The 24,356-nt window shown below is 32.9% G+C and overlaps 1 protein-coding gene across 1 annotated transcript; it reads left to right on the forward strand.

Annotated features, from left to right (window-relative positions):
- The first annotated feature begins 6,360 nt into the window (after positions 1–6,360).
- On the forward strand, positions 6,361–21,803 carry Pdhb (Pyruvate dehydrogenase E1 beta subunit). The gene is made up of 6 exons (XM_023155770.2): positions 6,361–6,515; positions 6,585–6,878; positions 10,940–11,178; positions 12,568–12,748; positions 12,801–12,984; positions 20,820–21,803. The coding sequence occupies exons 2-6, from the start codon at positions 6,599–6,601 to the stop codon at positions 21,016–21,018; spliced, it is 1,083 nt and encodes a 360-aa protein (XP_023011538.2). The 5' UTR covers positions 6,361–6,515; positions 6,585–6,598; the 3' UTR covers positions 21,019–21,803.
- The last annotated feature ends 2,553 nt before the right edge of the window (positions 21,804–24,356 follow it).

The following is a 24,356-nucleotide window of genomic DNA, read 5'->3' on the forward strand; positions in this document are numbered from 1 at the left end:
TAATTATAAATATACATGATTTCTAATCGAAAATTCTTTTTATTGGACCTCTTAAACCGTACCGTTTGTTTATCAAATCTGGGAATAAATCACAGATTTTTTTCATCTTTTTACTTTTGAAATTAACATTTATCATTGTTATGAATTAGTTCATATGAGATAATTTAATTTCAGGCCAGTATTCCAGTAGGTGGTAGAAAAACTGGCCTCAGTTCCATAATCATATTAATAATGAATCAGATTTCCTTTAGGAACTATTTGAACAGAATACATTTTCACCTGAAATGATTTATTTTATAAATATATACTATCCCTCCGATTATCAACTGAACCAACCGCCACTGTTTTATGGTCCAACTTACTTCCCGTAAACAAACAAAGTTATGCTGCATTCAAGATAAGGATGCAAAAGGCTACTCTATTGTCTTTTGTTACTCTGAGGTTCAAGGTAGTGTTTATGATCAACATAAAGTCGATGATTTCCGATAATTGAAAATCGAATTCCTTCAGAGTTTCATTTCTTGAACTAGGCTGAAGCGGACAACAAACAGCAGGTTTGTCATCGTCCCATCTGCCTGTGAACGAGGTAACCAACCGTATATCCGAACTTTGCCCAATTCCTCGTATAAGGAAAAAAACTTCAAAAATTGAAAATCAATTGCTTCAGTGAAGAATCGTGCACTGACACGTGTTGGATATAATTAAATGCCCTCGGTGGTATTAGCCAGCGGAGTAGTTGTTTTCTGATAGGTGTCGGTCTATTAACCTGCATTGTAGGGAGTTGAGCCTGGCCTGAACAAATTGTTCCTTCAGATGATTTGGAACAAACAAAACCGAAAATTAATTTAAAATAGAATGTGACCCATATACAGTTAGTAACAATTTCAACAGTTACTTTTTTGACGCAGCCCCCAATCTATTGAAAGACCTACCAAATATTGAATTCAGAAATATACCATTAAGTGGAAACTAATTTTTCGTGATACTGATTACTATGTAGGAAATAATGAAACTGTGTTCAAAACTAAAGAATAAAACAAGTACTGGATATGATGAAATATCGAATAATATTATAAAACTATATGCCTGTGGATTAGCTATACCATTATGTCACATAATCAATGGCTCGATTTCAACCAACCAGACAACTTGAAAATAGCATTAGTTGTGCCGGTGTTAAAAAATAACCCGACTCATGGACAAACATAGACCAGTAAGCCTTCTACTATCTCTCTCCAAAGTTTTTGAACTCACAATATTATCCAAACTTCTAAACTATTTCTACACTCGAGAATTATTGAGTCACTCGCAACATGGCTACTTGAAAGGAAAGTCCATCGAAACTGGCATATATGAATTCATAGAAAAAGTTACTAAATCATAAAAATATATCAATATGTATCTTTCTAAACCTGTCAAAAGCTTTAGACAGTATGAATCATGAAATTCTGTTAGAAAAGATGGAGGAAAAGCTGATGACTGTAAAAAGTCTTATTTGATACAACGCAAACAAAAAGTAGTTATAAATTTCCAGAGAATTGAATATCTCTCAGAGGAAATTACGACGGTGATAGGTGTTCCTTAGGGTAGTATCATGGGCCCTTTGTTATTGAAATTTTTCATAAATGATTCAGTCTAGATATTGTGAATAATGAAAATGACACAAACATTCTCACAGTGAGTTGGTCATTAAACAATCTCTCAGACATCTAAAATAAAACAGTGAAAAAGATACAGGAATGGTTTGTTTATCATTACCAAACTCATATTAAACAAGTGTGCAACAAATTATATTTGTTTTAGAACTAAAATATAAAATACATTATACCTGAGGCACTTCAAGAAAAAACACAGATAATAACACCAGCAGAATACACGAAATTTCTCTACGTAACATTGACCAAAACACGTATCTGCTTGCATTTAGGGTAACATCAACATATTTGAATATTACTGGAGTTTGCACCTCACTACGTGTTTCGATCACCAAGTGATCATCTTCAAGAGGAAGATTAAACTAACTTAGTTTAATCTAAACTAGGTTAGTTTATTCTTCCTCTTGAAGATGATCACTTGGTGATCGAAACACGTGTCAAGGTGTTAAAAATAGAGATTTGGTGTTGGGAAAAACTCCAGTAATATTCATTACTACACCAAATGTTCCAAACAGTGCATCATAAGTATCAACATATTTGGATGATGGAGCAAAGTCAACCATTTATTTTGCCAACTTCCACTGTGATGCGTTGTGGCATCATTTTCTGGGGAGGAAGTAGCTTGGCAAAAAATATTTTAAAGATACAAAAAAGCCATCAGGATTTGGCTATCTGAACTACAAATAATCATATAAGGTAAATTCAAAAAATTCAATGGCAATACATTTGAATTGCATTAGATACAACATAGTCTAAACACACGAAACCATAACTCCGACTATAATATCCCAATCCACAGACTTTCATCAACAGAAAAGACTCCAGAGTATGCATATATTAGATTCTTCAATAAACTGCAACAACAGTTAAACAAGAATACAACATGAAAGCATTCAAGAGGCTTATAGTCAATATTATAGTGGATCTTACCTTACCCTATCAAAAAATATTTGGGAGAATAGATATCCTTATGAAGCGAACGTACAAGGGAAATAAGACAAAAATGTTTTTTAACACTTTATTCATTTTATTATTTGAATTTATATAAATGGTTTTGATATTTCAACCCATACAAATAATTATCTTCAACGTTTGTTTGAAGGTGATTGACAATGTTTCGTGGTGCATTTACTTAGTTCGGACTCCATTGTCTAATATGATATAAATTGATTTGAAATCCCTGAAAAAATCTACAAAAATTAAAAAGATTTGCTGAAAAAGGATAATTATATTAGGCGGAAAAACTGAAATTAAAATGAAATAAAATACAAGCAACAATAAAAAAATTGAACTATTAACACGAAATAAAAATTTGACGTATTTAGACGTATTGATGAAGAGAGCCGACACTAAATGGGACATCCACTCACACGGTACAGTATCTAAACTAGGAATCCAACCACCATCAATCGACTAAGATAGGAATTATCAAGACTCTACTAGACCGTGCTTTCGGGCTCAGTAATGCACAGGAAGGTCTGGAAAAGGAACTAGGCATTATCAAAAATGACCTTCAACGGAATGGTTACTCCAAAGTGACGGTGGACCAGACTGGCTAGAAGACAGCAAGAGCTCCACAAGGAAGAGAAGCCGGCACAACTAGTACTTGTACTTTCCTACATCAGAGGATTGTCGGAAAGGAAAAGAAGAATTGGGTCCATCAGAACCTGCTTCAGATCTGGAAACACTAATATCCGTAGCAGCCTCACGAAAACCAGGACAGCAAACGCGGTCTGCGATTCCAAGAATTGCATATTTACCACATACCCTGCGAGTGCGGAGAATCATAGATCGGTGAAACTAAGAAGCCATCGAAAGTTCGCATTGCCGAGCACAAGAAACACACACAGCGAGGAGAAACCGGCAAATCAGGAATAGCAGAGCATGCTTGGACTTATCAACATAACTTCAAGTGATCTCAAGCTGAAATCATCTACAAAGAAGCCGCATATATGTTACCAAGCTAGCGTAAAGATACATAACATATGGAAACGTATAATCAAGCGGAACACGGTCAGCTCCCGCTAAAACCGATTAAGCGGAAAGAGGGAAGAGGGGGTAGGTGAAAGACTCGAATAACCTATAAATAGTCAGATCTCGGAGGAATAAATTATCACCCGAAGACGATTGTGGATACTAACAATTGATGATTATTAACAAGGAATTTTCATTTTTTATTTTCATTTTTTTATTGTTGCTTGTATTTTATTTCATTGTACTTTCAGTTTCCTCCGCTTAATAATTGTTCTTTTTCGGCTAATCTTTTTAATTTTTATAGATTTTTCCAGGGATTTCAAATCAATGTATATCATGGAAGTCCGAACTAATGAAATGTAATTGTCTTCAAGTTCCTAAATTGATTCAATCAATTGTACCTGACATTCTTTCATTTAATTTTGATTACTGCGCGAGATGTTCTTAGAGTTAAATTCACTGTGATTGACATTCCTGAAAATAAAGATATATTCTATTATATTCTAATGATTAAGCCCTTACGTCTTAATCAGTACTGTTTTAGTACTTAGCATGTATTCGACGCTTTCATACACCAAAATCCTTCATATACCGTTGATACTATACATGGGTTGAAATTTGAGCCTAACACATAGATGGCGCTAATCTTATTGCATTTACCGTTTTTCATTTAGTACTAACCTTCAAAAGAAACCTGATTAAATTTCATGATATTCTATTCATAAGTTCGTGAGTTATTGTGCTAAGAGTGACATTACTTATGTTATTTTCAAACAATGGATCAAAAACAATTTCGTGTTTTAATTTTACACTGCTTCTTGATGAGAAAAATACAGTAGGCGAAGCAATGGCTTAAAAATCGTTATAAGGACCCCGCTCTACCTGAAACAACAATTGAACGTTGGTTTGCTGACTTCAAACGTGGTCGTAGAGACACTGATTATGCAGAACGTGGACGTCCAAATGAGGCAGTAACATCAGAAAACAAAAAATCGAATAATGAAGTTGCGTGAGTTAGCTGACATTGTAAAGATGTCAAAAGAATGTGTTGGTTTCATATTGCATAAGCATTTGACTGTGAAAAGGCTCTGTTCAAAGTGGGTGCCGCGCGAGCTCACTGTTGACCAAAAACAAGAACGTTTTGATGATTCTGAGCAGTGTTTGGCCATGTTTAAACATAACAAACCGGATTTTTTACGTCGATATGTGACAATGGATCGTCATCTGAGTGGAGAGCAACTGGTGAACCTCGTCCAAAGCGCACGAGAGCCCAGCAATTGTTTGGAAGGGTTATGGCCTCAGTATTTTGGGATGTGCGTATTGTAATATTCATCGACTATTTTGAGAAGGGAAATACCATCGATAGTGCTTATTAGCGTTATTAGAGCATTTGAAGTCCGAAATTTCGGAAAATCGACCCCCTTCGAAGAAAAAGAAAGTGCAACTTCATTAAGACAATATACAGTGTCACAAATCAAGAAAAACGATGGCAAAATTGCATAATACGGGATTCAAATTTCTCCCGCCAGATTTGGCCCTCAGCGACTACTGGCTGTTCGCAGACCTCAAAAAAATGCTCACCGGTAAGAAATTTTGCTCGAATGAGGGCTGAAACTGAGGGCTACTTTGAGGCACAAGATACATCGTTCTACAAAAGTGATATTGAAATGTTGGAGCGGAGCCTGAATGATTGTGTGGCCCTTGATGATTAAAGACAATTTTGAGCGAAAAAAACTCGTTTCTTTTCTTAGGCCCGAGACTTTTCGGCCCAGATGTTACCTTGATGGAAATGTGTTCGCAAATCACGGTAGTTTCGAAATCATTGATATATAAATTTAAGAATGACAGGAAAATGAAGCTGTGAAATCATCAATACTTTCTAGGAAAAAAAAATGCCTTTAGAAGAACAGTACAATCATTTTATTTAGAGAGAAATACCGACCCTCAACAAAATGGTGGTTGTCTTTTGTATTGTCATGTTATTACATGTGGAATACCTGTATATAATAGATTCCCTCAATGGAGAATGAAGGATGGCAGCACGTCATTTGATTATTTTAAAAATGACAATTTTCGCTGATCTGTAATATCTTTCCGATTTGATAGCCATTGTAATGCACTAAGCATAGATCATATGCATGTATAACGGTTGCATCGAAGAAAACACCCTTATATCTCTCTTTTGCAACTTCTGATAAAGACATTAGTTCATTTTGATGAAAATTGTACTCCATTAGGGGTGCATTATGATGTTTAACGTATGTAGTGATTTTAACATTCATAGAAAATCAGAAAACAAAAGTCTCCAGGCAAGATTGACGATCTGTCAAAAAGTCACAAAACTTACTATTTTGTTAACAATGTTCATATCAAATAAAAATTGGGTAACTGTTGGAAAAGTTACAAATTATATGGAAAGAGATACTACCGTATAGCATTTCTTTCATGTATAATTGCCCTGCATATGAGAAATAAGTGATAAGAGTTCGAAAAAATTAATTCTCGTTACCAATGAAATTCAAGATCTGAATTTTGCGAAATGCTGTATTTATTTTGTGTCACTAAAAATGACAAACTGTGAATGTTTATTCATTGAGTCAGTGTTATGTATGAAAACACCAGAAACACAGAAAGACTGTAAATTGCAAAAAATATATTCGAAAAAAGTAAAAGTCCCTTGAATCTTTTGCATTCCGTCACGGCCTGTAGTATAACCGGAAAAATTTGTATATTACGTTTTTGTCAATATAGCACAGTTTTTTTCTTTCGGGCTTGGCAACAGTGTTGGTTACATAACCACATTTAAATGAAATGAGCTGACGTTTGTTTTTCATAACCTTACTGTTTCTTTGAAGGTTCGACCTCTTTCACCTTGAGTTCTGACATGTAAGTTTGATTTTTCAATAACTTTTTTTAGTTTTAATCATCGTATAATTATAATTTTTCACTTTTCAGAATATCTATTAGACATGGCGTCTATAAAATCTTTGACTTTATTAGGAAATATTAATAAAACTTTGAATAGAAGAACCTTTTCCACTTCAAATTTAGTAGCCTCCAAGCAAATGACAGTAAGAGATGCCCTCAACTCTGCGATGGACGAAGAAATGGAAAGGGATGAGAAGGTTTTCATACTTGGAGAAGAGGTTGCCCAATACGATGGAGCATACAAAGTTACTAGGGGTCTGTGGAAGAAGTACGGAGACAAAAGGGTTATCGATACACCAATTACGGAAATGGGATTTGCAGGTTAGAAGTTTTTTGTTCATCATTAAAGGGTCTTATCAGGAGGGTAAGCTAGGAAATTGGAGGAAATAAGATTTGGTAGAGAAAGAAGGTATAGTTTGTTTCAGAAAGGTTGTTAAAAGCAAATCAATAGATAGGTCTTGATCCAGAGTTTGAGTGCCTGGCTCTTGATCCTGAGCTCGCAATTTTGAGTCTGCTTTCTATCAGACATTTTTCTCCTGAGAATTCATCCAATTGAAGGAAGATTGATTCTGCTATGTTAGCATGGCTGATAGATTGCAAATAATCATGACGCTGCCTAAGTGGCTGGCGAAGTTATTAGTGTAACATACTTAGAACATAGATTAATGACAAAAACTAACAAAGACCACTCTCTTAATCATCAATAAATGGAGTAGTAAAAATGGCTTTGGTAAAAGTGAGTTCATGAATACCAGGTTTTCTGGTTTACTCTAATAAGAGCGAGTCTCATTTGTCAACTGCTGGCAACTGGCAATTCTTCCACAAATTATCCTCTGATAGAGAAATAATATACATTATGTTGAAATGAAAATTATTTAAAAATTAGATCCAAGATAAAGACACAATGCTCAATACTATGAGAAAGATTCAACATTCATTTTTAAAAAGAACATTTCTTTGTTGCAACTGAAACATAACAATTTTTTTAATTATTACAGTGGCTTATTTTGTCTTTGTAACAAAGGATCACAAGTCAAAAAATCTAATTCACCATCAGTTGACACTTATCTATACCAATTGTTAACATATTCCTGAATATAAAATAAACATTTACTTATTAAAACAAATAAAAAATATATTTACTTATCTCAGTATTACAAATCTTATTTTAATATGCTGCTTATCAACATCGAAAGGTTTTTCAAATTTGTACTTAATTCTATCACCCATAATAGTCAACTTTGGTATGTCAAGAACCTCTATTATTTGAGAATTACTTTCCATTATTTTCCTTAAATAAGCTTTTACACTCATCACAAGTTTTTATCCATAACCCCTACATTATATTTTTTGTAACCTTGGAATTATACAGATCTTTTCTTCTCTGAAAACTTAACAATTACATAATCATTCTGCTCAATACACGTCTGTTGAAAAAAAAAGGTGAAATTTCATCACCAAACCCTAATTAATACCGCTATAGAAAATGTAATTCCACAAAAAATGATTATCATTTTTTGACCCAACACAACAGAAAGAAATTCAACAGAGTATATCTCCAGATATACAAATATTCTTATCATCACAGAATCGAGCCATAATCGATACATAATGATACTATATACCAAAAAAATATATTGTTGGTTAAAGATATTTACATTAGAGAACTTCAAAACATATTCTTCTTTGAATGCAACTATTATTTAGATAGAGCTTGTTTTAAACAAGGTGGATTTATGAACAACAGAGGTAAACTCTAATCCATATTGAAAAATCCAAACATGAACATTATAAATGTTATGAAAAACACAGAAAGTCTTTAAGCATAATAAAAATATATATAGATGAAGGCTCCATCAATTTGCAACAGGAATTAATTGAAGTAAAGCGGAACATGTTCACAGAAGAACACCGAGACACTGGAAGTAATGCCAACTCAAAGATTTCAGAAGAACATTTTTTATATCCCCGTCTATCTCAATTGACGTTGGACCGTTAAAAGAACACGATAGTCCCCACTGTAATGCAGGCTTTAATATTCCAAAAATTGTGTATCAATTTGATAATTCCAGTGATAATAGAGGTAATCCTACTATGCTATTATTAAATATTCAGTCACTGCAAAATAAAACTGATGAAAAAGAAAGTTTTTGGCTTTCTATATATACAAAAATATGTGGGAATCTTCCGAAGAAAGGAAGGAAGTAATCAATTTGAAAATAAGTAACTCTATTGTAATTGATTACTTCCTTCCTTTCTTCGGAAAATTCCCACATATTTTTGTATCAAGATGGAGTAGAAAGTCAAAAACTTTCCAAAAAATGAATCACTCCCAAAAATATAACCTCTTCAATTCAAAACTGATGAGTTATTCACGTACTTAGAAGACTCAAATACAATTGATTCTACAAAACAAGGTAAAAAGTGAATGTATTGTAGAATTTACAGTACAGCAAACTATAAGAGAAACTATCTAAACTGTTGTCAAATTAATTGGGAACATACTCAGGAAATCATTGATCCTCTTCAAACTTTTTATAATCAGCTCTGGTCCATTTTAAACAAATTCTTTCCTCATCAAGAGATGAAATTAAAATTTAAAAAAGAATTGGCTTAGCAAAGGCATATAAATCTCATCTAGTAATCAACGATTGCTTAACTACATTAAAAATTCACAAATGACACAGCATTTCATAAGTATGGCAAACAATACAAAAACATTTATAAAAAAATTAATAACCATGCAAAATGTAACTTGTATTAAAAAAGGATTAACCTAGAAAGTATTAGAGCTAAAGAGATTTGGTCTTTCATAAATAATTTTCGAAGTAAGTGTAAAAATAAACAAGTAGAAATACCAATACCACTAGTTGAACTTAATAAATCTGAGTCACCGTATGATCCCCTTGAGAAATTACACAATGTTATTTCCTACGAGAAACTAATTTTATACCCTCTTATGATTGCGAATTACGGGCGATAATCGGTTCATTTAAAAATAAAACGACATTTGAAAACAACGCATTATCGATGAAAATCTACCTGTTACTGCCGCGTTACTGCAGTAACGCAGTATGTTACTGCTGCATTGGCGAAGGCAATCAATTTATTAACTTTCAATGTCTCAAAAACCAAAGTTTTATCCTTCAATTCCATTTTTGGCAATATTCCTTTAGCTTTGAATTCGAATGTGATTGATAACACGCCATGCGACAAATTTCTTGGGTTATCAATTGATAATAAGTTGAAGTTTGAAGACCACACACTATCACTTAACAAAAAACTTTCGTGTGGATGTTATGCTGTGAAAATAACTTCTAACGAACTAGAACTAACTGAAACTAAAACTATCATATTATTCACTATAAAAATCACATCTAAGACATGGGATTCCTTTCTGGGGTGTATGAAATCAAACTTGACTTGAGTCGATTTTTGTTCTGCAGAAAAGGGCATTAAGATTTCTTAGTAGTGGCAGGTGACGAGATTCTTGTAGGCCTTTGTTTGTAGCAAACAAAATTTTATCAGTGTATGCTCTATTCATTGTAGAAACAGTTTGTTTAGTGCATAAACATAGAACAGAACTTCCCTCAATTGTCTCTCATTATACCGAATGTCAGACCCTAAATTTAAGTCTTCCGATATCTAGCTCAACTTTAACTAAAAATTCTGTATTGTTTAATGGTCTCAATATGTATAATCATCTTCCGAACTACCTGAAACTACTAAACTACTGTACTGTACTAACTAAAGATTTTCTTATCGAGAGGCCCTGTTATAGTTTTCAAGAATTTCAACTTTATGTTATGGAAGGCACAAATCTACTCATATCACAATGATAGTATGTAAAGACATTCATATGCTTATTTGTTTTTCACAATTTTGTATAAAAATGAAGAAGTAGAAAACCAAAAAGCTTCTTTTTCTCAAAAACTGATGTCGCCTAAAAATATACCGCTCTCAAATTCAACAGAATGGCATCTTTCTTCAGATTTTACTAATATATTTGACAAATAAGTTTTAGCTCTGAGAACTGATAATCAGCATTTTCTGATCAATATATTCCTAGAATTGCAGTTAACTTTCACCCACGATACATGTTGATGTTTACATTTCACTGAAATAATTGAACTTTCATTCAACAGCTTCAGGAGAACATCATCAAAGATTAATTCATCAAAGAATTGAATTTTGAACACAGCTTAATTGTTGCTCTTTCCTTGACTAATGTCAGTTGCTATAGGAGAAAGGGGTACTTGATGAAAATCTAGTATGAACATATTTTATTTTATTATTATTAGTATATTTTTTTCATATCATCAAGCAAGCAATCTAGAAGTATAACTCGATATGGTTTTAATTCAAATTCATTTATCCAACAGGTATTGCCACCGGAGCTGCTATGGCTGGATTGAGGCCAGTTTGTGAATTTATGACTTTTAATTTTGCCATGCAAGCTATCGACCACATCATCAATTCCGCAGCGAAAACATTTTATATGTCAGCTGGTCGTGTCAATGTACCTATTGTGTTCAGGGGACCAAACGGAGCTGCAGCTGGTGTAGCAGCACAACACTCTCAGTGTTTTGCAGCATGGTACGCTCATTGTCCGGGTTTAAAGGTAAGAAGATAAGACTGTAACTGTGGGTTTAAAATAGAATAAAAATTCAATTGTCTCTATTTTTTACACATACACATTTTCAGAAGCATACAAGAAAAAACTTATTGGACTAATCAAAACATGTAGGTACTTATTCAAACATTGAAATTATATATCCTACTAAACCTTCCTAAATATGAAATACTCATAATAACTAAAATCTGAATTTATGTGTAAACATTCAAACACAATATTATATTTTAATTTTACTTTTGAGCTAAGATCCCGTTTTACACACCCCTGCTACAATATTTTTAGCTGTTCTTATGTGAAAGTCTAGTTAACAATGTGTATTTGTGCTAAATAATGTTCTTGCATTCAAATATTTCGGTTTTATTGATATAATTGTCAACGTTATTCAGACAAAGCATGCCTGCTAAAAATTAAGTGTAATTTTATATTGTTAACACGGTATACATTTGTAAGATCATTAAAAATCATGGATATGGTTTTACTTTCATTTAGGATCAGTTCATCAGGTACAAATCACGCCACAGCCTTCTTCAATATAAGTGACAAAACTGCTTCGAAATTCACCTGCTTGAAGTCCATCTTTAAAGTTGTATCGTATACTGTTGATAAAACATATTAGGAACAGAAGAAGGCCTATAAACGATCTTTGTAGTACTCCTCTTCAACTGCAATACCACATATTCCAAAAAAATAAAGTTTAACTAGCAGTATCAAATAATTACAATTATCAAATGCACCAGTCAAATCTGTGAATAATGTTAGATATTTTTTTCTGTCATTGAAAGTTTTCTCAATAGATTTCGTTAAGAGAGAACTGCATCCTTAGTTGACAACCCTCTCCTAAATCCATATTGTTGGCAGAATTGATATTCGACAAAAATTCTGGGAAAATTATTGATCACCTCTTTTAACACTCATCGGGTTACTGAAAGAAACACTAGAAGATAAAATCATATTATTTTGAGACAAGATTCTCTGAAATATTCACAAAAAATCTGACGTAAAACACAACTGAAGGATTTGACCAGCGGTTTTTTAAAAATGGGAATAATGTTTTTCGAGTGAGGTTATTCTATAATAATGTGAAGAAAATTCACTGTTTCTGAATAAGGTATCTTAATGAATTCCTAATATGTCTTCACCGTGAAAGTCTACCAAACGAAAAAAAAAAGTCGATAGTGAGTGATGCTCCACTATTATTTTTGTTTTCAGTGTATTGAAAATTACTACTTTTTAAAGTAAACTTTGTCCGATCTTGATATGTGGTCCCTTCCAAAAGTTGCGAGAGTGGATAATTTTTATGTCCGAACTGTATAGTAACTTCTTTTTTTACTCTAAATCATCTTGAACATTTTGGGTATTTATTCAAATTTTTAGGTAATATCCCCTTACAATTCTGAAGACTGCAAAGGATTACTGAAGGCAGCAATCCGTGATCCTGATCCAGTAGTATTTTTAGAAAACGAAATTCTATATGGTGTTCAATACCCAATGTCTGATGAGGCATTGAGTAAAGATTTTGTTTTGCCTATAGGAAAAGCAAAAGTACAAAGACCTGGTAAGTAGTGTCTTTCTTGTATTATAAAGTTCTTCAAAATGGATTGTTTCAGGAAAACACATAACCATTGTGGCACATTCCAAGGCTGTAGAAACTTCATTGGAGGCTGCAAAAGAACTAGCTGGTAAAGGTATTGAAGCTGAAGTTATCAATTTACGAAGCATTCGACCATTGGATACAGAAACTATTATGAAATCAGTAGTAAAAACAAATCATCTCATCTCAGTTGAACAAGGGTAGGTTTTTCCAAGCTCTTGTTGCTATCATAGTACTTTTTTATGAATTTGAAGAGTCAAGACCTGTATCTTACCACCAAAAAAACCTTAGAGATGAAAAAAGTGAAATTGAGAATGGCACAATGAAATATTTTTATCTGTGTCTCTACAACTAATGCTACCAGATGGTAGTGTTATTTCTTTTGTGAAAAATGAAACTTTCTATGTTTTTGTGACTTTTATTTATTACTAAAGTTTACTGCATTAAACTTATTATATAAGTTTGTATAACTTTGAAAATGTCCCTATAGGACGAAACTGCAGTAACATTAGTTACAAATAAAAGTAGTAAAAAACATGAAGTTTCATTTTTCATGATTTCCTACCATGTAGTAAAGGCTACATCCATCAATTTATTGTTATTTCTTTGGATACATATTTTCCAATGGTATCAATGTAGTTAGCTTTTTCAAACTTCTGGTTAAGAAAGAGTAGCGTTTTATCAAAAACATTTATCGATTACTTATTGTGGAACAAATCTTCAAACAGTTGAAACAGTTTACCTAGACTAACTGAGCTGACATTTTACATACAAGTTTGGCTCTCATCACAATATATAATCAGTCAAATGATAATTTCAAATCCAGTCATCTGAAACCTTTACAATATCATTGATATACAGTAAAAATAATAGCCCATTCCATTTCTGCTTTCTTTTGTTCAGATAACTATCCATAACACTGCATCTACTACAATACCATATTCTTTATGAAAATGGGAAAACTGCTTGGTACTTTGTAACTTGGTAACTAGGAGGTACTGTATATATATATATATATATATATATATATATATATATATATATATGTTTCAAAAAAATTTTTTTTATGAAAATCTGATTATTCTGAAATCTTGAATAATTTGTACAATACATTTTCTAAATTTTTGTTTTTTTTTAGCTCACTATATTGATAGAACACAGATCACATTAATGAAATTTATATATTGTGTTCTCATTGTCACATTCTTATTCCCCTTCATCACGAAAATCATTGTATTGTATTTTATATATATTTTTAGGTATTAATTCTATATAATACGTTCTGAGAGTATTAGACATTTTTTGTACATCAATAATCATTTGTTCTTCATCAATTATAAAGCCGTTATTATTAGTAAGAAACAAACTGTAAGAATTTCCTATAGTTGTACTAAATCACCTTTATTTTTGTCAACTTTTCATTTCAAAATACTAGTTTTTCTTCTAATTGTTGCAAATACAGAACTATGTTTTATTTTATAATCATATCTATTGTCTTCAATATTATTCACTCTATTGAGAGAATACTGTCTCTCGATACACTTTTTGCTACCCATGTTAATTATTTGTTTAATCATCTTCTGATGATGCCAACTTGCTTACTGCCCATGTTAGTTAATTTTTTAATCCTCTCCTTATGACGGGAAACATAATTGAATGCTGCCATTCTGAATCCAATCAACAAAACGAACAAGTTGCAGAGGAACTCAGTATCTTAGAAAAAACAATCAACGATTTAAATGAAGATAGTTTATATAAAGATAATTATATTAAAAAACTAAAAAATGATCACCAGATGTTCACCCAAATTGCCGAAAAAACGGAACACGAAATGACCGCCTTGCTAGAACAACAAAAAGCTACTATAAAAGAACTACGAGATAAGATCGTTAAGCTTACTAAAAAAGAAGTTAAAACATCTTGCTTCACTCAAACCGACACTATATCATACAGGGACCAATCAACATTTATCGATCCAGTCAATATGAAACACAGAGACTCCACTGAAATGAATTGCAATGATGTTTTCACGCAGACACTTCCAGTAGATCTTAACAAGCCCATTACAGAGAGCCTAATGTATAAAACTAAGAACAAAGCTGAGCCAACTAAGGTTAATACTATTATTTTGGTAGCGGGACGAAATGGTAGAGACATGGCAGAATTTCTCAATTACCAAGCAGATAACAAGTATTCTGTTCAGGTAATTCTTAAACCTAACGCTAGTGACGCGGAGTTTCTTGATACCGCGGAAAAAATTGTTGAAAATCAACAAGAAAATGATGTAGTAGTACTATGGCCTGATAATTTAAACTCAAACCTAATAAATGAAGTACCTAGAATCCTTGAGAGGTCGCCTCACATACTGTTTATCACACAACCGTACCGACTCGGCTCTTCTACAATTAATAAATCAATTTACAATAATAACTTGAAATTAATGAAAACCTTACACGAGAAAAATAGATCGCAGAACATTTTAGATTGTAATAATATATTCAGAGGAAGTAACTATAAACGTAATGGTTTTTCTTTAAAGAAGTCTGCGAAGCGGTTCTTGAGTAAGTCTTTACTGAAACATTTCGAGACCCGCATGAAATGTCAGGAAGCACCAACAAATTATACCCTTAGCGAACGTAAAGAAGATACCCTTGAGAGCAAACAATACGTGCCAGCTACGAACCACATTTACCCAAGATTATCATGTATCTCTTTAGTTTCGGACGACAATCCTGCTTCCCTCGCGGAAGAAATTTATGAAGCTGAACATCAGAATGAAATGACCAATGGAAATGTTTCAAATTCGTTTCTACTTCACAATGATCAACCTGAGATATCCTCAAGAGACACTGACTCCCAAGCTCATTATCAATGTAGTTCTTTTTTAGAGATGGTAATGTAGAAGTTCATAACATAACGAATACTCAAGACTTAACCTACCATTTGTTTAAAAATCATCACAAAGTAAAATCTTCACTATATACCGATAGAGCTAGTTGCAGCTCCCTCTCTGATTCCCTTACTTTGGTATTGCTGAATATTCAATCTCTGAGACATAAATGTAATGAACTTTATAGTTTTTTGGATAGCCTAACATTTCCTAGCTTAGTATTGTTAACTGAACATTGGTGCAACATAAATGAACCTATTTTTATATCTGACTACTCTGTTATATGCAGAAACTCGCGAACTGATTCTAATTATGGCGGAACAGTCATTCTGATTAATAATAATGCAGCTAGTAAATACTCTTTCATTCAAATAGATAAGTATCAGGACCTCTTGGTGGATAAAATTTTTGAATTCACAATATGTTTTAGTAAAAAATATAATTTATATATTGTATGTCTATACCGATCTCCATCATCGGATGTTAATATTTTCTTAAACAACTTAGAGATATTGCTTTCGGACTTACCACTTAATTGCTCCTTGATATTAACAGGGGATTTTAATATAGATTATAATGACTACGTATCTATTGCTAGAGAATCACTTAATAATTTATTTTTGGCGTTCCACTTGGCTATGCACGTAGAGCAGGATACTCGCATTTCTAGATTCTCTGCAACTCGGATTGATTATATTTGTAGCAACTTGGATGCACAAAATATTACATGTTCAGTTACTCCTTCCGGTATTTCTGACCATGAAGCAATTACTTGTTCGGTACTCATCAACTCATCAGATAAGCGGATTAAATCTAAATATGGGAGGCTGTTCAGTGGTTCGAACTATAATAGGTTCTATATGAATTGTCTTGAGGTCAACTGGCAAAATATTCTAACTGAATCTGATCCATTCTTATCTTTTCATTCTGTATTATCGAATGTTTTCAATGCATCATTCCCGAAACAAAAAATTAAATTGAAATCTAAGAAACCGTGGCTGACAAAAGGTCTAAAAGTATCTTCTAGAAATTTACGCTCACTGCATTATGTTAAGAAGTACATAAACAACCAATTCATCTCTACTTATTTTAGAGAATACCGCAAAATATATAGATCCACTATCAAGCAAGCTAAGCATATGTATTTCATGAACAACATCAAGAAATCGAATAATAAAATCAAAGAGACGTGGTCAGTTATTAATGAGCTGAGAGGTAAATCGAGAAAAACAGTTGTTGATGTTCCTATGAATCCTAACACAATCAATGAGTATTACTGCACGATTGCTCAAAAACTTAGCGGTACTATCAATGCGCCTTACGATCCTCTGATCAATTTAGATAAAATTATAATTAGTGAAATGCTTATATTGTATGACACCAATCTTTGTGAATTAACCGAAATTTTGTATGATATTAAAAACAAAAGTGCAGCTGGATATGATGAAATTTCTGCAAAGATAGTTCTCAATTTACCTGTTGAAGCTCTGGAAACTATAGTAGCACTAATCAATTCTTCCTTCAATACTGGAGTGTTTCCCACAACCCTGAAAACTACGATTGTTATCCCTCTACATAAAGGAGGGGATTTGGAGGACCCTTCCAATCTACGGCCTATATCTCTGATCCCGACTTTGGCGAAAATCATTGAGAAATTGGTCAAGAAACGTTTGAATGAATTTTTGAATCTCAACAGCATCGTAAGTAACAACCAATTTGGGTTTCAGGCTGAAAAGGGTACTCACCAGGCAATTTTCTCACTTTTGTACGAACTTTATTCAGAAATAAACGCTGGTGATGTAGCCGCAGCAGTTTTTCTTGACCTTTCTAAGGCCTTTGATTGCGTTAATCATGACATACTCCTTAGGAAACTGGACCGGTATGGTTGCAGAGGAACTTCTCACAAATGGTTTGAATCTTACCTTTCAGGACGTGAACAAATGGTTAGAACAACTGAAGTCTCAGAGAGGAGGGTAATCAAAACTGGGGTGCCTCAGGGTTCCGTGTTGGGTCCCATTTTGTTTTTATTGTATGTTAATGATTTGACAACAATTAATATATCAGGCAGCTTCACGCTATTTGCGGATGACACCACTATTTTATGGAGAGAGAAGAACTCATTTGAATTGCATAGAAAAATATCTTCTGACTTGCAAAAAATAAAATCGTGGTGTGACGCTAATATGTTATCCTTGAATGTCTCAAAATCCAATGTGATATCATTTAAATGCTCGCTTGATGAACTTCACATGGGTAAGGGTATCTTACAAAACAAATCAAATACTAAATTCTTGGGTGTATTTATTGATAATAAGCTCAAATTTGAAGAACACGTTAGACATCTTGGGAGTAAGTTATCCTCCGGTTGTTATGCAGTGAGAGTGGTTTCAAAGGAACTGAACTTCAGTATTGCGAAAATCGCCTACTATTCTTTAATTGACGCCCATCTTCGATATGGCATACCATTTTGGGGAGCATGTAGTCCAACCCTTTTGTCTTCTGTTCTGGTACTACAGAAAAGAGCTATTAGATGCCTTTGTAATGTTAAACCCAGAGATTCATGTAGAGAACTCTTTAAAACCAATAAAATATTAACTGTGATAGCAGCGTTCATCTTAGAGACGGTGTGCTTAGTGTTCGTAAATAAATCAAAATTCACTTCAGTAACCACTCCATATTCGACTCGAAGTAGTGAGTTTACTTTTAGGCTCCCTATCCCCACCTCAAGTTTAGTAAAAGATTCGATAATTTATAATGGAGCCAAATTATATAATCATCTGCCAGTTGACATAAGGTCTACTACTAACTTATCTATCAGGGTTTTTAGAAGGACCGTAAAAAAATTCCTTGTAGATAGACCGTATTACAGCTTACAGGAATATTTTAATGACTCCTTTTAAAAGTTTTGCTTTGATGTGCATATTGAAAGAAAGATCTATTTACCGGCATATTTTATTGTAGATTGTATTAGTTATTTTGACATTTGACATTTGACGTTAAGTTATCGAAGTATTTGATAATTTATAGTTTTATTTTATAAGGTGTTGTAATTGAATATATGTATCTTGCTTTGTCAACAAGTTTTTCTTATGACAATAAAGAATATTTATTATTATTATTATTATTATGATGCCAACTTGGGTAGAGAAACGCGGGTTGAGAGACAGCACCTTTGTTCTGATGAGAGAAACGTGTTTTCATTATATTCATTTCACACCAGAGATTACAAATTCCTCTCATCAAGTTATTCACTCTAATCGGAAGGACCACGGAATGGTATTCCATACTTCATGTGGGAGTGGAGATATGCAAAGTCAGTGTAAGCAAGACATTTTTGCTGCAATGGTCTTTCATATACTTTATGCTGTAGCAACTACTTCTCAGCTTATTAGACAATAGTTCTGTATGACTTGCCCATTGCAGATGTTTGTCGAAAATTACTCCCAAAAGTTTCACCTCATCACTACAAGTTATTTGTTTTTTTGTATTTTTGAATAACACAGGTGATCTTTGTTTGAAGCGCCCAAACATTACTGTGACTGTTTTGTTGTTATTCGGTAACAGACAATTCTTTTCAGACCACCGAATGATATCTTCATAAATCCTCTCAGTTTTTCTCAGTAGCATGTCTATGCTTTTTTCGAAAATCTTTCTTTCTTTCCATTAGACTGGTTATATCATTCACGAATATATTAAACAATAAAGGTCCCAATTCAGATCCTTGAGGTACACCTTGATTTGTTTCACGGTAACTACTCAGAACTTCATTCAATCTAACAACCTGATTTCTACCATTTAAATATGATTCAAATAATTTTAGTGGTATTCCCCTAACTCCATACGATTATAACTTACTATATAAAAGCCTATGATTGACTAAGTCCAAAGCTCTTGAAAAGTCAAAAGACCAAGAGCATATTTTCCCTTATCAAGATTGTCTACAAGACATTTTTAAAATCACACAGAGCAGATTCTGTGCTCATATTTTTACAGAATCCATGTTAATTTCTGGATAACAGTCTCTGACTCTACAAGAATGATGAAAGTTGATTAGTGATGCCCATTTCAATGAGTTTAGAGAGACTTGACAATAAAGTGATGCCTCTATAATTGGAATTTTTTGTAAAGATTGATCATATTCAATAAGGCTAAAGTGGTGCTCCGGTTTTATAATTCATTGTTTGCATTAATAATTTTCGTCATAACTGTCGATATCATTAGTCTGAATAACTTGAAATATACAACATATTTGAACTTAACAAACCTATTAAACCCAGCAACCCCTTGATTCTTATTGAATTTGGTCAAATTAAAACTGAATTGAAGAAAACTTTAATGAAATAAATTACTACAAAATAAACAAGTCATCAATCACACATATTGAGCTGAAGAAATTCCATGTGGCTCCATTTATTGGAAAAGGAAGGAATAAATAATAATAATAAATGTCATTTATTGGTGAATACCGAAGGGATGCTTGTCCTTTGGATGGTTGTCCTTCAGCTCTTTCCCCACATAATGCCTGTAGGGTCTCCATGTTAGTTTCATTTTTGGCAAAGCGGTTTCCTAGGTCTGATAGTCTCTCCTTTATAGGTTTTACTTTTGTAGTTCTATAAAGCAGTGTGTTTGGGGGATTGTGTAGTATGTTCTGAGGGTGACGCATTTTGGTTATACTCATTAGTGTAGATGTTTCAGCTGTTTGGAGATTTTTTAATGCAGGATTGCGAAAACTTGAATAAATTACATGTGCATATTTGAGAAGTGGACGACAGATCATTTACATTTTTTAAATGTCAGACTCCGAAAGTGTTTTCCTCTATTGATGCATTTTTTTTTAATCATTTTTGTATGGCTGTTCAAGTTGATTTTGTGGTCAATGTTAACTCCCAAGTATTTTACTGATTGCCTGCTTCTTACCATTTCGTTGTTAATGTTTATTGTTGGTAGTGTCTCTGAAATGATGAATGATGAAAAATGATGAATTGTGATTTTTCCGGGTTTGGTCTCAATCTCCATTTATTGAACCAGAGTGTTGTCCTGTAGATTTTGCAGTTCCTCTATTATGAGTGCTAGCGTGCGGTTTCACACAACCGCACGCTAGCCGGTTGATTATGGTTTGACATTACACGTTTTTTTTCCTTTCAGCTGGCCAACATGTGGAGTAGGGGCGGAAATTTTGGCAAGAATCATGGAAAGTGAAGCTTTCTTCCACTTAGACCAACCAGCATTACGTATTACCGGTGCCGATGTTCCAATGCCTTACACCAAATCTCTGGAAACTGCTTGTTTGCCACATGCGAAAGACGTTGTTGAGGCAGTTAAAAAGTTATTGAAAGTAAAGTAATTGGGAATACTGAATCAAATGAGATTCAGACTTCAAGAGTGAAGTTCAAAGTTAACTCAACAACGGTGGTACCTCTATATAACTGTTCATTGGCTAATTAAGTATACAAGATTGGTGGGCTTGTCAAAAAAATTCTATATAATGGGGTGTGCAAATATTAAAGATATCATGGTTCTTATGTTAACTATTGATTCAAACGTATCTTGGCGAATGTTCGATTTCATTATTATTAATTTCTTATTAATTTGGTGGAAAAAGCATCAGATGGCTTAAACGAAAGCCATACTTTTCTCATCAATGATTTGAATATTTAGTTCATCTCCTAAGAAATTACGTTTTCAACTGTCATATATTTTCACTTCACAATTATTGTGAGAGTTGACTGAAATTATAAAAAAGTAAAGAAAAAACATCACTTGAAGTTAGTTTTCTTGTTTTGAAGCAGCTTAAAGTATCTATAAAACAACAAACATTCACAGATATGAGATACACCAATAAAAGCTTACAAATGATACTTTGATTTTTTTATTGCGTACACAGAAAAATAACGCTTGGTTCAAAAAGAAGAAAATAAAACTTGCTATTTAGACTTCCAATAGTCCTTCTTGTATCAACACTTTTTTAAATATAGTGATAATTTAACCAAGAGTTCAACAATTCAATGTCATTTAAATTTCCTAATTATTACTACAATGATGTGGTATCACCCTCATGTTTTCTTTCTAACAATAATTTTGGAACAAAATGTGAATAAATCAAAAATAAAATTGGACCCAAAATAAATCTATGTCGAATTTTGCAAGTTTATTTGTGGCTGTATCTCAGATCTATGACTATTTCTCATTTTGTATATATTTCAAACCACCTGAACACGGGAAAACTGACTTTTGATAGTTATTTGTTTTCACATTATGTAGTTTTCAAAATATATTTTCAATATAATATAATGTAATTTCCTTACCAGAGCTCTGAATAGAATTGAAAGACATTTTTAGCAAGAAAACTGCAGGTCCACACTTTCCTGCCAAATTATCAATCTTATAAATGTGTTTTATACAATGGTCCCTGTAAAATTAACCTCTTCAGATTTTTATCCCAGTATTGCCTACCAAATAATCATCAAACATAAATATCAAACAAATATACCGCAGGACATTTTATTTGCAACATAAAACTTGAACCAGTTCGTTCTTAGTGTTACTTAGTACATTCTCTTTTGTGTCAAATCAGGATCTTCCTTTTATCTAATCAAATTTTTTGTAGATATGAATAATAATTAGTTTTTGGGATACTCATTGTGATCTCTGTTATATCCCAAGTAAAATGATGAGATTCTAAAAATATTCATTTATATATATATTTTATTTTGATGAATTGCGATAATGAAAATGAGCAGTAACAATATTGCATTTTATTTATACCAATTCTATTTGTTGTTTACCTACATTGTTTTTTGTATATTCCATCCGACCCTACAAAAATTTGTGAAAATAAATTATTTATTATCGATTTTTCTTTAAATGAATTTAATATTTTCCTTGGAGTTGTAAGGGCTACTGAAAAAGTTTCAAAGGCTGGCAAATTGCTCTAGTAGTATTAGACATGCCCATTGTATTGTAGTACTGGGCTTTTCAGATGACTTCCTGTTCCAGGGCATATACGATAAAATACTGCATGCAGCAGACCTTGAAGATATTCTATCCACCAGTTACGTTACTGCTATATTGACAGATGGTTCTATGTTTATCGGTTTAATCAGTGTAGATCTAAGACTTTACTTGTATTATGTATAGAAGCAGTATTATCTTTCTTCACCATGTGAATCATTCAAAAGTACAATAATTTGAAATATGTTTTTTACTTCGATAGAAATAATGAATTTTCTGTTTCGATTTGATTTCCTGTAATGAGGTTTACAAGAAGTAAGAAACGTATATTGCATGACAAAACTGCATTCATATGTTTTGTATTTCATTACTTACTCTGAGAGATCTATTTAAATGATTTGAATAGGGATAGTAATAACAATAATGATCGGAAATTTGCTTTTTTGAAGTTGAGTGAGCCGAAATTTGGCGTCTTCAACACCTGAGTCTAGCGTAGTCATGTGATGTTATGGAAGATGGAAATGGGTATAGAAGCCCAGATGAAGGGCCTACTGTCATGGTTATGAATACATTGAATACCTTGAGTAATTCTTTGTAATTTTACAAATAAAAAATGAATGAGTACTTTCAACTTTTCCATCTTCAACATTATGCCAAGCACACAAAAAGGGAGGCCAAGGTTGTTTAAAACCATAATACAAGATATGTGATGGAATCGGCGAATACTGATGAAAATCCATAACGTATCCAAGAAACACTTTATTGTGAAATACTCACCAATTGTGAGCTTTTTACATATTTAGGAAATATCTCACAATGTAGTGTTCCTTAGAATTAGTCAAGACCACCTTCACCCCCGACTGGTAATGATTATTTATTTACGGGCAAGCCCATTTAAAGTATAAATTACAATGTAAAATTATAATTGAAATAAAATCAGATAAGGTAATGAATTACAAATTTCAACTAAGAAAAGCTTAAAAGGGGTAAATTTGAAGTTTAAAAGGGGTTAATTTTAGAGTATATAACGACAAAAAACAATGAGCGTCAATAAAACATATACCACATACTTAAACTATACACTAAAACATTAAAGCACAGTGTTCTGTAATTGAGTTTTAAAATGATGCAAGATGTTAAACATCTCAAGATCAACGTTACTATTGGCTAATCTTAAGATTCTTGGAATGCAGCTATTGAATGTGTGGTTCAAACGATAAAATGGTACATAAAATGTTTGTTGCTGTCGAGTTGAGCAGTTTTAAACATGTCGATAATTTTTTTTGGGAGTTCAGCACAACTGAATTTGCCGTTAATAATATTGAAAAGTAGTGCCAAGTCTCTCTGTTTCTTCTTAGTTTCCAGGGAGGACATGCTCATAGATTGCAGTAGCAACTCATATTTGCAACGAACACGCGATTTATATGCTATGTATCTGAGGAAGTTGTGTTGGCCATTTTCGATGTTCTTAATATAAGTTACACAATGAGGGGGACCAGACATAAGAACAATACTCCAAGTAACGATAAAGGGCTTTAATAGAAGTTGGGTCAGTGAATTCTTGGGTTAGCCATTTGATAAAAACAGGATATGTCCGACTTGCTTTCATGTGTACCATCCGTGTATCATAGTTATTTTAGCAATCTGATTACATAATTTGATTCTTTTGCAAGTGCTGATGATTCGGAACTACTGACATAAGATTAGATCCAAACCTCATCTTTATAAATT

The sequence above is a fragment of the Leptinotarsa decemlineata genome, unplaced genomic scaffold (genome assembly GCF_025532065.1).
Source record: "Leptinotarsa decemlineata unplaced genomic scaffold, Ldec_3_MD MMD2_tig00003335_RagTag_RagTag, whole genome shotgun sequence".
Lineage (NCBI taxonomy): Eukaryota > Metazoa > Arthropoda > Insecta > Coleoptera > Chrysomelidae > Leptinotarsa > Leptinotarsa decemlineata.

Excerpts from the sequence above, each read along its gene's own strand:
- Pdhb (XM_023155770.2), top strand. The coding sequence starts at position 6,599 with ATGGCGTCTATAAAATCTTTGACTTTATTAGGAAATATTAATAAAACT. Across the intron at positions 11,179-12,567 it reads CTCATTGTCCGGGTTTAAAG|GTAATATCCCCTTACAATTC; the intron begins GTAAGAAGATAA and ends TCAAATTTTTAG. Across the intron at positions 12,985-20,819 it reads CTCATCTCAGTTGAACAAGG|CTGGCCAACATGTGGAGTAG; the intron begins GTAGGTTTTTCC and ends TTTTCCTTTCAG.